This window comes from Scyliorhinus canicula, chromosome 7 (assembly GCF_902713615.1).
Source record: "Scyliorhinus canicula chromosome 7, sScyCan1.1, whole genome shotgun sequence".
Taxonomy (NCBI): domain Eukaryota; kingdom Metazoa; phylum Chordata; class Chondrichthyes; order Carcharhiniformes; family Scyliorhinidae; genus Scyliorhinus; species Scyliorhinus canicula.
The window spans coordinates 183,530,101-183,543,863 of record NC_052152.1 but is presented as its reverse complement, the minus strand read 5'-3'; the positions used below and the strand labels follow the sequence as shown (position 1 = coordinate 183,543,863).

The following is a 13,763-nucleotide window of genomic DNA, read 5'->3' as shown; positions in this document are numbered from 1 at the left end:
AAGTATTCCTCACAATCTTCCTCTGGTGCCTCACTCAAAGCCTGCGCCACGTGGAGATAAAGACGCCGAGATGACGGAGGCAGCAGACTCTGACTCCGAGATGGAGACACAAGCCACCTCAAAGGGGGAATCCTCGGGCCCACGGGCCGTGGATGTGCAACCGTTACGCCGTTCATCACGGAAGCGCCGGTCTCCATCACGTTACACGCCGCCTGATCCAGCGCCTTGTGCAAATGGTGTCCGGCCTGCCGCAAAACGAGTCCGACGCCCTCCTTCGCCAGGGTCTTCGGTGGATTCCTTGGACTTTGGGGGGGGGGGGGGGGGGGGAGGGATGTTATAACCTGCCTGCTTACCATTGGCTGGGGACTAATGACAATCCCACAATCCTGTGGGAATATGAGCTTCCCCAATGAGGGGGGGCGGTGAAATCATTAGCAGACTCCCTGCATAAATAGAGCTGGCCAGTTTGGAACCAGAGAGAGCAGCAAGAGAAGTTGTTGCTGCAGTTGTGTATATATGTTAATTTGTAAATAAATGTTTATTTCTTTGTATCCTGAAAACTCATGCTGGATTCTTCGTGGCCCTCACAAAACTATTATTAAAGATGTTATAGCAGGCACTTGGAAAAAATTCAAGGCAATCAGTCAGAGTCAACATGGTTTTGTGAAAGGGAAGTCATGTTTAACCAAGTTGTTGGAGTTATTTTGAAGGATTCATCTGTTCGGTGGTTACGGGGAACTGGTGGATGTATTGTACTTAGATTTCCAGAGGGCATTTGATAAGGTGCAAATGCTCACGGTGTAGGTAGTAATTTATTGGAATGGATTAAAGATTAGCTAGCTGACAGGAATCAGAGCTGGCATAAATGGGTCTTTCTCTGGTTGGCAGGATGTATTCAGTGTTGTGCCACAGAGATCATTGCTAGGGCCTCCATTTTTAACACGTTATACCTTCAGTCCCTTCATCCCAGTAATTTGTATCAGAAGCTAAGCTGCTGATGACACAAAGGTAGGTAGGAAAGTAAATTTTGGAGATGTAAGGAGGCTATAAAGAACCATGGATTAAGTGGGTGGACAAAACTGTGACAAATAGAGTATTGCCACAACCTTCTGGGCTAGCTAAATGCACGGGCAATTCCAGCCGCAACTGATCTGGAGTTGCAACACAATAAAATTAGATGTTATTTTTTAAAAATTTCATTTTTCATTTTTTTTTTCATTTCAAATACGAGGACCTTGGCTGTGCCCAATAAACTACAGTAACTGTGTTTGTAAATTAAACACAAATAACCTTTTATTATTTAACAGTAATATAATTAAACTGACAACAATGTAATTGACTACCTAACACATCTTTCCCAACACCTCTCTTTCCAACTTGCCCCATTCTAATACATACATACACACAAGCACACACAACATACAGGGAAAGGATGATGGAGAGGGAAGATGTATATGGACGGTTTCCAGTTAAAGCTTTTCAGAAGTTATACCTTCAGTCCTTTTGTTTCGATGCTTCTTCCTTCTCGGCTTGGGATGCTTTTCTCTGGCATGGCTTTCTCTCTTGATGCAAGCTTATCCCAAATATATGGTGAAGAAGTACCAGACGCTCATTGGTTTGAGAGCAATAAGGCAGTTCTTTATTTCAGCAGCAAGAGAGAGAGAGATCTTCTTTCAAGATCTAATCACCTCTGCCCAGCTCTCTCAGAAACATCACGCAGGAACCAATCACTATCCCTCGCTAACCAACAGATTGCCTACCAACCAATCCAACCAACTTCCTCCGAAGCTAGCTCTTAAGATTCACCGGTGCCGAGTCTGATTTTTTTCCTTTCTAAACAAATCAAATCCTGGAACACACTGTCCTGACAAGCAGGTTCCTTCAAGGCACATTCCGCCGATGGGTCCACCAACCAAAAATAATAAAATAAAAGAAGGGGAACAAAGGAAAATCAAAAGGAAAAGGAAGGACAAGAATAGTATAATGTGGGCAAATGTGACATTTTCCATTTTGGCAAGAAGAATAAAAAAAGAAGCTGGCTATCTAAATAGTGAGAACTTGCAGAGCTCTCGAGGTGCAGAGGGATCTGGTGTCCTAATGCATGACTCACAAAGGCAAGGATATAAGTACAGCAAGTAATAAGGAAAAATAATACAATGTTATCAGTTACTGTGAAGGGAATTGATTGCAAAAGTAGGGAGGTTTGTGCTTCAGCTGTACAGGGCATTGTTGAGACCACACCTGAGTATTGTGTACAAAACTGGGTCGCCTTATTTAAGGAAATATGCAAATTCCATTAGAAGCAGTTCAGAGAAGGTTTCCTCGACAAATACCAGGAACAGGCAGGTTGTCAAATGAGGAAAGGTTAGGTTTGTATCCACTAGAGTTTAGCAAAGTAAGAGACGAGTTCAAGGCGGGAAAGAGGATTGAAACATTAGGGGCATTTTAATTGGGGGGAGGTTGTTGTTGGGTTACTGGTATAGGGTGGATACGTTGGCTTGAGTAGGGTGATCGTTGCTCGGCACAACATCGAGGGCCGAAGGGCCTGTTCTGTGCTGTACTGTTCTAATTCTAATTCTAATTGAGAACTAGGGGTCACTGTTTAAAAATAAAGGATCGCTCATTTAAGAACAAGATGAAGAGAAACTTCTTCTGAGAGTCATTAGTCTCTGGGACACCCTTCCTCAAAAGATAGTGGAAGCAGAATTTTTGAATACATTTCAGGCAGAGCTGGATAGACTCTTGATTAACAAAGGAGTGAATGGATATTGGGCGTAAGCAGGAATGTGGGGTTGAAGTTAAAATTAGATCAATCATCATTTTATTGTTGGCCGAGTAGGTTCAAGGAGGAGAAGTGGCCTACTCTTGCTTCTAATTCAGCTGTTTGCATCTAGACTCCCCCACTAATATTGAATCCTGTCGTTGTGGTGGTGAACAGTGATGTCCCAAACCCCTGACCTTACCACGCAACTCAGCTAGTCAAACTTTGGTCATTGTTACGGTGGCTGCATGAGTCCTGCACCACAGTGCTGACCAGATAGACATTGTGTGTGGCACCAAGAGAAAGGAGGCCCTTCTACTCCCCAACCCCAGGTGCAGTACTGATCCGAGTTGGTGATCGAGGACAGTCCATGGATCTAGCAGCGCTTGGCTTTCCATGGAGTTGGAGGGCAGGAACCAGTCTGCCTCGGCAGGCTGGTGTACAGCACATCAGGAGCAATGCACATCTATGGCAGGTGGTGTTGGAAGGTGCGCTCATCTCAAAAGTCCTTGGCGAACTGAGGGCAGTCTTGTGTATGCCAGCCTCACCAGTTTTGATGCCAATGTGATTTCTTGCTGGCGCAACGCCATCCTAATGAGCATTTGTGAGATGCAAATTAATGCTAATGCCATTTGTGCCAACGGGATGACCGAACCGCTATTGAGAGAATTGCAACATGGTTTATACTGGAGGGTTTCCAACTTTTTGGTTCCCGCCAGATTCATCATGTCCGCCACCAAACCCGCCATGGGCAGGATGGGAGAATGCTGCCTGTGCCACAGCTTTGGAAGCGATTTTAAAAAGCGAGTCATGATGATTCCTTTTTTGCATAACCTTAAACCCAATTTTTAGAGAAATTTCTAATGGTGGATGGATTGTTTTTTTTTTAAATAATTTTTATTGAAAGAGTTTTTCCATACAAACATTTACCCCTACTAATTTTTAAATTATTTACAACACAATCCCTCTAGGCAAATATCCCTCCCTCGCCCGCCCTCTCGCGCGCACCAGTCCTCCCCCCCCCCCCCCCCAAGCAACAACTTAACAAACAAGGCAGCCTACAGTTTCAGACATGAGCAGCGAGCAGACTTGCCCGCGTTACAGTCGTGCATCTCCCCCCCCCCCCCCCCCCCCCGGGTTGCTGCTGCCACGACCCCGAACGTCTATCTCTGATCTAAAAAGTCAAGGAAAGGTTGCCACCGCCTGAGAATCCCTGTACTGACCCTCTCAGGGCAAATTTGATCCTTTCTAGCTGAATATAGCTAGCCATATCGTTAATCCAAGTTTCAACGCTTGGAGGCCTCGCGTCCTTCCATTGAATTAATATCCTTCGTCGAGCCACTAGGGACGCAAAGGCCAGTATTCCGGCCTCCCTAGCCTCCTGTACCCCCGGTTCTACCCCGACCCCAAAGATCGCAAGCCCCCATCCTGGTTTGACCCTGGACCCCCACCACCTTCGACACCGTCCTTGCCACCCCCTTCCAGAACCCTTCCAGCACCGGACATGCCCAGAACATATGCACATGGTTCGCTGGGCTTCCCAGACATCTGACACACCTGTCCTCACCCCCAAAGAACCGGCTCATCCTTGTCCCCATCATGTGAGCTCTATGCAGCACCTTAAATTGAATGAGGCTCAGCCTCGCACACGAGGAGGAAGAATTGACCTTCTCCAGTGCATCCGCCCACGTCCCGTCTTCTATCTGCTCTCCCAGCTCCCCTTCCCACTTGGCTTTCAGCTCCTCCCCTGATGCTTCTTCCGCCTCCTGCATTATCTTGTAGATGTCTGATATCTTCCCCCCTCCGACCCAGACCCCCGAGAGCACCCTATCACTCGCCCCCTTACTGGGGAGCAGGGGGAACCCCTCCACCTGCCGCCTAGCAAATGCCTTCACTTGTAAATATCTGAACATGTTTCCCGGGGGGAGCTCAAACTTCTCCTCCAGCCCTCCCAGGCTCGCAAACCTCCCCTCTATAAACAGGTCCTTCAGCTGCCGTATGCCCACCCTGTACCAGCTCTGAAATCCCCCGTCGATGTTCCCCGGGATGAATCTATGGTTCCCTCTTATTGGCGCCGCCAACAGACCTCCCATTTCCCCCCTGTGTCGCCTCCACTGCCCCCATATCTTGAGGGTGGCCGCCACCACCGGGCTCGTGGTGTACCTCGTGGGGGGAGCAGCCATGGTGCCGTTACTAGGGCCCCCAGGCTTGTGTTGCCACAGGACGCCCTCTCCCATTTGTTTCCAAGCTGCCCCCTCCCCTTCCATCATCCACTTGCGCACCATTGACACATTTGCCGCCCAGTAATACCCCGAGAGATTGGGTAGTGCCAACCCTCCACTGTCCCTACTCCGCTCCAAAAAGACCCTCCTCACCCTTGGGGTGCCGTGCGCCCACACGTAGCTCATGATGCTACTCGTCACCTTTTTGAAGAAGGCCCTAGGGAGGAAGATGGGCAAGCACTGAAATAAAAACAGGAACCTTGGGAGGACCGTCATTTTGATTGACTGCACCCTCCCCGCCAGCGACAGCGGTACCATGTCCCACCTCTTAAATTCCTCCTCCATCTGTTCCACCAGCCTGGAAAAGTTCAACTTGTGGAGGGTCCCCCAGTTCCTTGCCACCTGCACCCCTAAGTACCTAAAGCTCTTTCCTGCTCGCTTGAAGGGGAGTCTCCCAATACCCTCTCCCTGGTCCCCCGGGTGTATCACAAAAACCTCGCTTTTGCCCAAATTTAGTTTGTACCCCGAAAAGTCCCCAAACTCTGCTAATAGTTCCATTATCTCCGGCATTCCCCCTTCTGGGTCTGCCACGTACAGCAGTAGATCATCCGCATACAGCGATACTCGATGTTCCTTCCCTCCCCTAGTCAGTCCTCTCCACCCCCCTGAACCCCTCAGTGCCATCGCCAACGGTTCAATCGCCAGTGCGAAAAGTAGGGGGGATAGGGGACATCCCTGCCTGGTCCCTCGGTGGAGCCCGAAATACTCCGACCTCCTCCCGTTTGTCACTACACTCGCCGTCGGGGCCGAGTAGAGCAACTTCACCCACTTAATAAACCCTTCCCCAAACCCAAACCGTTCCAACGTCTCCCACAGGTACTCCCACTCCACCCTATCGAATGCCTTCTCCGCGTCCAGCGCTACCACTATCTCAGCCTCCCCCTCCACTGCCGGCATCATAATTACATTCAGCAATCTCCGCACGTTCGTGTTGAGCTGCCGCCCCTTCACGAACCCCGTCTGGTCCTCATGGATTACCCCTGGCACACAATCCTCTATTCTAGCTGCCAGGATCTTTGCCAGCAACTTGGCATCCACGTTCAGAAGCGAGATAGGCCTGTAGGACCCGCACTGCACGGGGTCTTTATCCCGCTTCAATATCAGGGAGATCAGAGCCTGCGACATTGTCGGGGGCAGAACCCCCCCCTCTCGCGCCTCATTAAAGGCTCGTACCAGTACCGGTCCCACCAAGTCCACATTTTTCTTGTAGAATTCCACCGGGAACCCATCTGGCCCCGGCGCCTTCCCCGCTTGCATCTGACCTATTCCCTTGACTAGCTCCTCTAGCCCTATTGGCGCCCCCAGCCCTTCTACCAGCCCCTCCTGGACCCTTGGGAACCTCAATTTGTTTAGGAAGTCCTCCATTCCCCCTCTCCTCGTCGGCAGCTCAGACCGATACAACTCCTTGTAAAAATCCCTGAAGACCCCATTCACTTCTTGCCCCTTCTGCACTACCTTCCCGCCCCTCTCCTTCACTCCCCCAATCTCCCTAGCCGCATCTCGTTTGCGAAGCTGGTGTGCCAGCATCCTGCTCGCCTTTTCCCCATACTCATAGACCGCGCCCTGTGCCCTTCTCCACTGCGTCTCTGCCTTCCTGGTGGTCAGCAGGTCGAACTTGACCTGCAGGCTGCGCCGTTCTCCCCAGCAGCCCCTCCTCTGGTGCCTCCGCATATCTCCTATCCACTTCCAATAGCTCCCCCACCAGCCTCTCCCTCTCCTGCCTCTCCTTTCTTTCTCTGTGCGCCCTTATGGAGATCAGCTCTCCCCTGATCACTGCCTTCAGGGCCTCCCAGACCATCCCCACCTGCACCTCACCCGTGTCATTCAAGTCCAGATAGCTCTCAATGCTCTTCCGGACCCTTTTACACACCTCGTCGTCCGCTAACAGCCCCACATCCAGCCGCCACAGCGGGCGCTGGTCCCGCGCCTCCCCCATTTCCACATCCACCCAATGTGGTGCATGATCAGAGATCGCAATGGCCGAGTACTCAGCTTCCCGTACCCTCGGGATCAGCCCCCTGCTCAACACGAAGAAATCGATTCTGGAGTACACTCTATGGACGTGTGAGAAAAAGGAATACTCCCTCGCCCTCGGCCTACCAGACCTCCATGGGTCTACTCCTCCCATCTGCTCCATGTACCCCCTCAGCACTTCTGCCGCTGCCGGCCTCCTATTGGTCCTTGAGCTCGATCTGTCTAGCCCGGGGTCCAACACTGTGTTAAAGTCCCCCCCCCATGATCAAGCCCCCTGCCTCCAGTCCCGGAATGAGGCCCAATAGGCGCCTCATAAAACCCGCGTCATCCCAGTTCGGGGCATATACGTTGACCATCACCACTTTCTCCCCCTGCAGCTTACCCTTCACCATCACATACCTACCCTCCTTATCCGCCACCACCTCCTCCGCCACGAACGACACCCTCTTTCCCACCAGAATCGCCACCCCCCCGGTTCTTTGCGTCCAATCCAGAGTGGAACACCTGTCCCACCCACCCCCTTCTCAGGCGAACCTGGTCCACTACCTTCAAATGGGTCTCCTGTAACATTGCTACATCAGCCTTCAGTCCCTTCAGGTGTGAGAATACCCTTGATCTCTTGACCGGCCCATTCAGCCCCCTCACGTTCCAAGTGATCAGCCGGGTCGCGGGACGACCCGCCCCCTTCCCCTGCCGATTAGCCATGTCCTGTTCCCTGCTCGCCCCGGGTCGACCCTCCCCTTCTGACCCGCTCCCCATGGCGATGGCCCCCTCCCCCCACCTCTCCAGTCCTCCACTTCCCGTTTCTGGTCTTTCCAGCAGCAACCCGGTGTCCCTCCCTAACCCCCCCCCCCCCCCCCAGGCTAGGACCCCTTCTAGCCGCGATGTACCCTCCATCGTACTCCCGTAAGTCAGCTGGTTTACGCTGACCCGGCTGCTCCTGCCACACTCCGACTCCCCCCGGCTCGGGGGGGGGGGGGGGGGGGGGCCTCCCCCCCCTTGCCACTCCTCCCTGGCCCCGCTCCAACGCGGGAAAGGTCGCCATTGCTAGCCACGCCCCGCACTCCTCCCCTCCCCCCTCCTCTGCCCCACGCGCGGGAAAACAGAGGAAAGCCCGCGCTTTCGCCCTGCCACACCCCACCCCGCCATCTTCAGTTCCACCCCCGTCCCTGTCCATGCCTGTAAAGAACCCCCCCTAGGAGCCCATATCCCCGATCTGCTCTCCCCCCCGTCCCGCCTCCCCAACTTAACATTATAAATAACAGATAGATAACAAATACCAATGTACTTAACAGTCGCCCTCTACCAAACAGTATAAATAACCATAAATAACCATGAATAACCACAATAACAATAACTAAGGGAAGTTGGCAAAGGGGGGAAAAAACATCAGAAGAAAAACCCAAAGCAAGAGTTCAAGATCCAAACAAGGAAAGAAGAAAAAAAAAGGGAAACCGCTCCAATAAGAGTTGCCCAGTTCCGACCCAGCCGAAAAAAAAAAAACGCTTGTTCAGCTGAAAGTACCCGAGCGGCTACGGCCGCCAAGTATCCCCTGGGTCTAATTCGAGTCCAGTTTCTCTTCCTGTACAAAGGCCCACGCCTCCTCTGGGGACTCAAAATAGTGGTGTTGGTTCCTGTAGGTGACCCACAAGCGCGCTGGCTGCAGCATTCCGAACCTGATCCGTTTTGCATGTAGCACCGCCTTCGTCCGGTTGTACCGGGCCCGCCGCTTAGCCACCTCCGCACTCCAGTCCTGGTAGACCCTCACCGTCGAATTCTCCCACTTGCTGCTCCTTTCCCTCTTGGCCCACTCCAGCACTCTCTCACGATCGCTGAGTCGCTGGAACCGCACAAGCACCGCCCTCGGGGGCTCATTTGCTCTTGGCTTCCTAGCCATGACCCTGTAGGCCTCTTCCAGCTCCAGGGGCGAAGGGACGGCCCCTGCCCCCATCAGGGAGCTCAGCATTTCTGCTACGTATCCCGGGAGGTCTGACCCCTCCAGGCCTTCTGCCAGGCCCAAGATCCTCAGGTTCTTCCGCCTCATTCGGGTATCCAGCTCCTCAAAACGGCTCTGCCATTTCAGGTGGAGTGCCTCGTGCACCTCTACCTTTCCCACGAGGACCGTGGCCTCCTCCTCCCTCACAGTCATCTCCTGCTGCAGCTCCCGAATCGACGCCTCTTGGGTCGCCTGGGCTCCCATCAGCCTGGTGGTCGTCGCATTCATTGACTCCAAGAGCTCCATTTTCAGCTCCGTAAAGAAGCGCAGGAGAGCGGCCTGCTGCTCCTCCGCCCATTTCCTCCATTCCTCGGGTGCGCCACCGGCCGCCATTTTGGTCTTCTTCCCCCGCTTTTTTTGGGGAGCTGCTGTCGCTTTCTTTACCACCCACTCCGGGTACCGACCATAAAGTTGGTCTGGTTCTCCTCAGGGAGCCTTCCCCCACCGGGATTTGTCCTTACAGCGCCGTTGGGGCCCTCCAATTGGCCCGAAAACACCTTTGTAGCAGGAGCCGCCAAACGTGCGACTTAGCTGGTCATAGCCGCAACCGGAAGCCGTGGATGGATTGTTATCTTCAAAATAAAAAAGCCAAGATATTTTGTGAAACGAGGACGCACTGCAGAAATTAGACAGAGTGTCAGGTATTACTGCATATTATAAGTTTAACATTGATGTAGTTAGTAAGAAAATTCTAGATGGAAAATAGACAAAATCTCATCCATATTTTTGACAGCTGCACTTGTGTTTTTGTTTTTCTATTATAGCAAGTAACATATGCAGATTTCTTTATTTCTCTGTTCTGCAGCTTGTTCTGATAAATGCAAGGCTTCGATACCAACACAGTGCGAACTTTCAAAGACAGAATTTATATCTTTTGATATTTCTTATTCTGAACAAGCATCGGTTTTGCGAAACCATGCACTGTATATAAAGTCCAACAAGAAAAGAAAGGATGATGGGACTTTGCTTGTGAGTTATCTTCGTTACTTCTTTTGCTCCGTCTGAAATCAGCCTAAACATAGACTGAGTGCTCAAGCCTATTTCACATTGAATACCTCTTCTCATATCTAAAGTTAGACAAAGTGATTAATCAGACAAAATAGCTGGCTCCACTTTGCAACAGAGTCACGGAATCACAGAATAATACAGTGCAGAAGAGGCCCTTCGGCCTATCAAGTCTGAGGCATGAAAGACACTTGACCTGTCTACCTAATCCAATTTTCCAGCACTTGGTCTATAACCTTGAATGTTATTGCGTGTCAAGTGCTCAGTTAGGTACTTTTTATAGGATGTGAGGCAACCTGCCTCTACCACCCTTTAGAACAGTACAGCACAGAACAGGCCCTTCGGCCCTCAATGTTGTGCCAAGCAATGATCACCCTACTCCACCCTATACCAGTAACCCAACAACCCCCATTAACATTATTTTTTTTTTTTCGGACACTAAGGGCAATTTAGCCTGGCCAATCCACCTAACCCGCACATCTTTGGATTGTGGGAGGAAACCGGAGCACCCGGAGGAAACCCACACACACACGGGGAGGATGTGCAGACTCCGCACAGACAGTGACCCAGCCGGGAATCGAACCTGGGACCCTGGAGCTGTGAAGCATTGATGCTAACCACCATGCTACCGTGCTCCCCTTCCAGGCATGTTTGTGGATGACTGCATAATGTTCAGCACCATTCGCGAAACCGCGGATAAAGAAGCAGTCCATACCCAAATACAGCAAGACCGGGACTATACCCCCCCCCCCCCCCCCCCCCCCCCCCCCCGGCCACCTCAAAGCCTGTCCACCATCGACAAGGCACAAGCCAGGAGCATAATGGAATACTCTCCACTTGCCTGGATGAGTACAGCTCCAACAACAGTCAAGAAGCTCGACACCACGGTGGGGCCTCATGGGGCCTCACGGTAGCATGGTGGTTAGCATCAATGCTTCACAGCTCCAGGGTCCCAGGTTCGATTCCCGGCTGGGTCACTGTCTGTGTGGAGTCTGCACGTCCTCCCCGTGTGTGCGTGGGTTTCCTCCGGGTGCTCCGGTTTCCTCCCACAGTCCAAAGATGTGCGGGTTAGGTGGATTGGCCATGCTAAATTGCCCGTAGTGTAAGGTTAATGGGGGGATTGTTGGGTTACGGGTATACGGGTTACATGGGTTTAAGTAGGGTGATCATTGCTCGGCACAACGTCGAGGGCCGAAGGGCCTGTTCTGTGCTGTACTGTTCTATGTACTCTATGTACCATCCAGGATAAAGCAGCCCACTTGAATGCTCCCCCTTCCATGAACATTCAAAACTTCCACCATCGACTAATGGTGGCAGCCGTGTACCATCTACAAAATGCACTGCAATCACCAAGGTTCCTCAGACAGCACCTTTCAAACTCGAAGCCAAAACCATCTAGAAGGATAAGAGCAGAAGATACCTGGGAACCCCACCACCTGGAGGTTCCACTCCCAAGTCACTCACCACCCTGACTTGGAAATATATCGCCGTTCCTTCACTGTCGCTGGAGCAACATCCTGGAACTCCCTCCCTAACAGCACAGTGGGTGTAACTACACATCAAGGACTGCAGCGGTTCAAGAAGGCAACTCACCACCACCTTCTGAATGGCAACTAGGGATGTGCAATAAATGCTGGCCAAACCAGCGACGCCCACATATCGTAAATTAATTTTTTTTAAATTCCAGAACTTCCCACCGTCTGGGTTAAAATGTTTTTCCTCAAAACCCTCCTAAATCTCCTATCCCCCACCTTGAACTTGAGTCGCCTCATAACTGACCCTTCACTAAGGGGACAGCTGCTCTCTGTCCACCCTGTCTATGCTCCTCATAATCTTGTACTCCTCGATCAGGTCACCCCCTCAATCTTTTCTGTTCCAACGAAAACAGCCCAAGCTTATGCAACCTCTCTTCATAAGGTGGATCGCCTCTGTACCCACTCCAGTGTCCCCGCCAATCCTTTCTATAATGTGGCGACCAGAATTGCTCTCAATACTCCAGCTGTGGCCTCACTAAAGTTCTGTGCAACTCCAATGTAACCTTCCTGCTTTTGTGATCTATGCCTCGATTGATAAAGTCGTGTCCCATATGCCTTTTTCACCAACCTATTAACCTTCCCTTCTGGCTTCAGAGATCTATGGACAAACACACCAAGATCCCTTTGTTTCTCAGAACTTCCAGGTGTCCGGCCATTCATTGAATGCTTCCTTGTCAAATTACTCCTCCCAAAGTGTATCACCTTACACGTTTGAGGGTTAAATTCAATTTGCCACATTTCTGCCCATTTGATCATCCTGCCTATATCCTCCTGTAACCCAAGACACTCAACCGCACTGTTCAGGACCCGGCCAATCTTTGTGTCACCTGCAAACTTACTGATCCTACTCCCCACATAGTTATCTATGTAATTTATATAAATGACCAACAATAGGGGACCCAGCACAGATCCCTGTGGTCCCACCGGACACTGGCTTCCAGTCACTAAATTCAATCAAATTTGTTAGGCACGACTTCCCTATGACAAAGCCATGCTGACTATCCCTGATGAAACCTTGCCTCTCCAAGTGGAGATCGATTCTCTCCTTCAGAATTTTCTACAATAGTTTCCCTATTACTGACGTGAGACTCACTGAACTATAGCTCCCTGGCTTATCTACAACCTTTCTTAACTAGTGGAACAACATGAGCTGTTTCCAGTCCTCAGACACCTCCCCTGTGGCCAGAGAAGAGTTAGAAATTTGGGTCAGATATTCCTTTTACGAGATGAACTTGTGTGTGATGAAGTCAGGAGTCGCAAATTCCACAAATACTTTTGTAGAATTTGAATGGTAAATTAAAATATTTATGAACAATAGAAAAGATAAACATATTAAGGGTGGTATTTTACCAAAAACTAGCAAATGTCAAGTTCTGACTGAAAACCGTTGGGCGGGATTCTCCGTCCCGCCAGGCCTGTTTTCCAGCAGCAGACAGCAGCATCCCCCGCCGACAGCAGGATCTTCCATTCCAGCAGCCGGCTAATGGGGTTTATCATTGTGGCCATCCCACGTCGGTGGGAAATCCACAGGCGTGGATGGGCTGCCGGCGAAGTGGAGGGTCCCGTCAACGGTGAATCCCACAGGTTGTTTCTCCCCCAAAAGAGACAGATTTCTCTCTAAATCTTCTGACACTTTGTCAAAAAAAAGGAAGGGATGTGCTCTGCGCCATTCCTCTGGTGGGGTGGGGCCTGGTAGAGCCGGCGGCAAGCCTGGCTTCCCCCCAACCACAATCAACGGCAGTATTAGGTCCCCATATCACCGGCATGAGGGCTACACTGCCACTGCGTCTCTGTCGCTCTCTCTCCTCACCACCATTTCTGGCATCAGGGTTTCTTTCAATGCCCCCCACCCCCCACCATCCTCTTCGGGTATAAACTTGATTACGTTGCCGGGGGGAGGGGGGAGAGGGGGGAAGATCCAATTTTGAAATCACCCCTGCGCAAGTCACATTATGACCTTTGCGCAAGAGTTAGCAGCCAGACGGGATATGCGTCCGAGGAAAATAGGCCCAAAAAATTCCCCCCATGATTACATTTACACCGTTCAAATTAACCTTGCAGAACATTTCCCCCCCAAAAGATTTCTTCTTGGATAGACTCACAAATGAAACACCCGTTTAGGCAGCAGTCCCTATAGATATTTAATTTTCCATTTTCCAGTAATATAAACCACCAGTCACCCACTGTTGCAATAGGGTAGGTATGTCACA

The 13,763-nt window shown here is 51.0% G+C and overlaps 1 protein-coding gene across 4 annotated transcripts in view; it reads left to right on the top strand.

Annotated features, from left to right (window-relative positions):
- The window catches only part of LOC119969607 (rho GTPase-activating protein 18), a 169,199-nt gene that overhangs the window by 125,868 nt on the left and 29,568 nt on the right, over positions 1-13,763 (top strand). For all 4 annotated transcript variants that reach the window (XM_038803443.1, XM_038803445.1, XM_038803442.1 and 1 more), the window contains one exon: positions 9,819-9,982. In XM_038803443.1, coding sequence (XP_038659371.1) covers positions 9,819-9,982 — 164 coding nt within the window. The remainder of the gene's footprint in view (positions 1-9,818; positions 9,983-13,763) is intronic.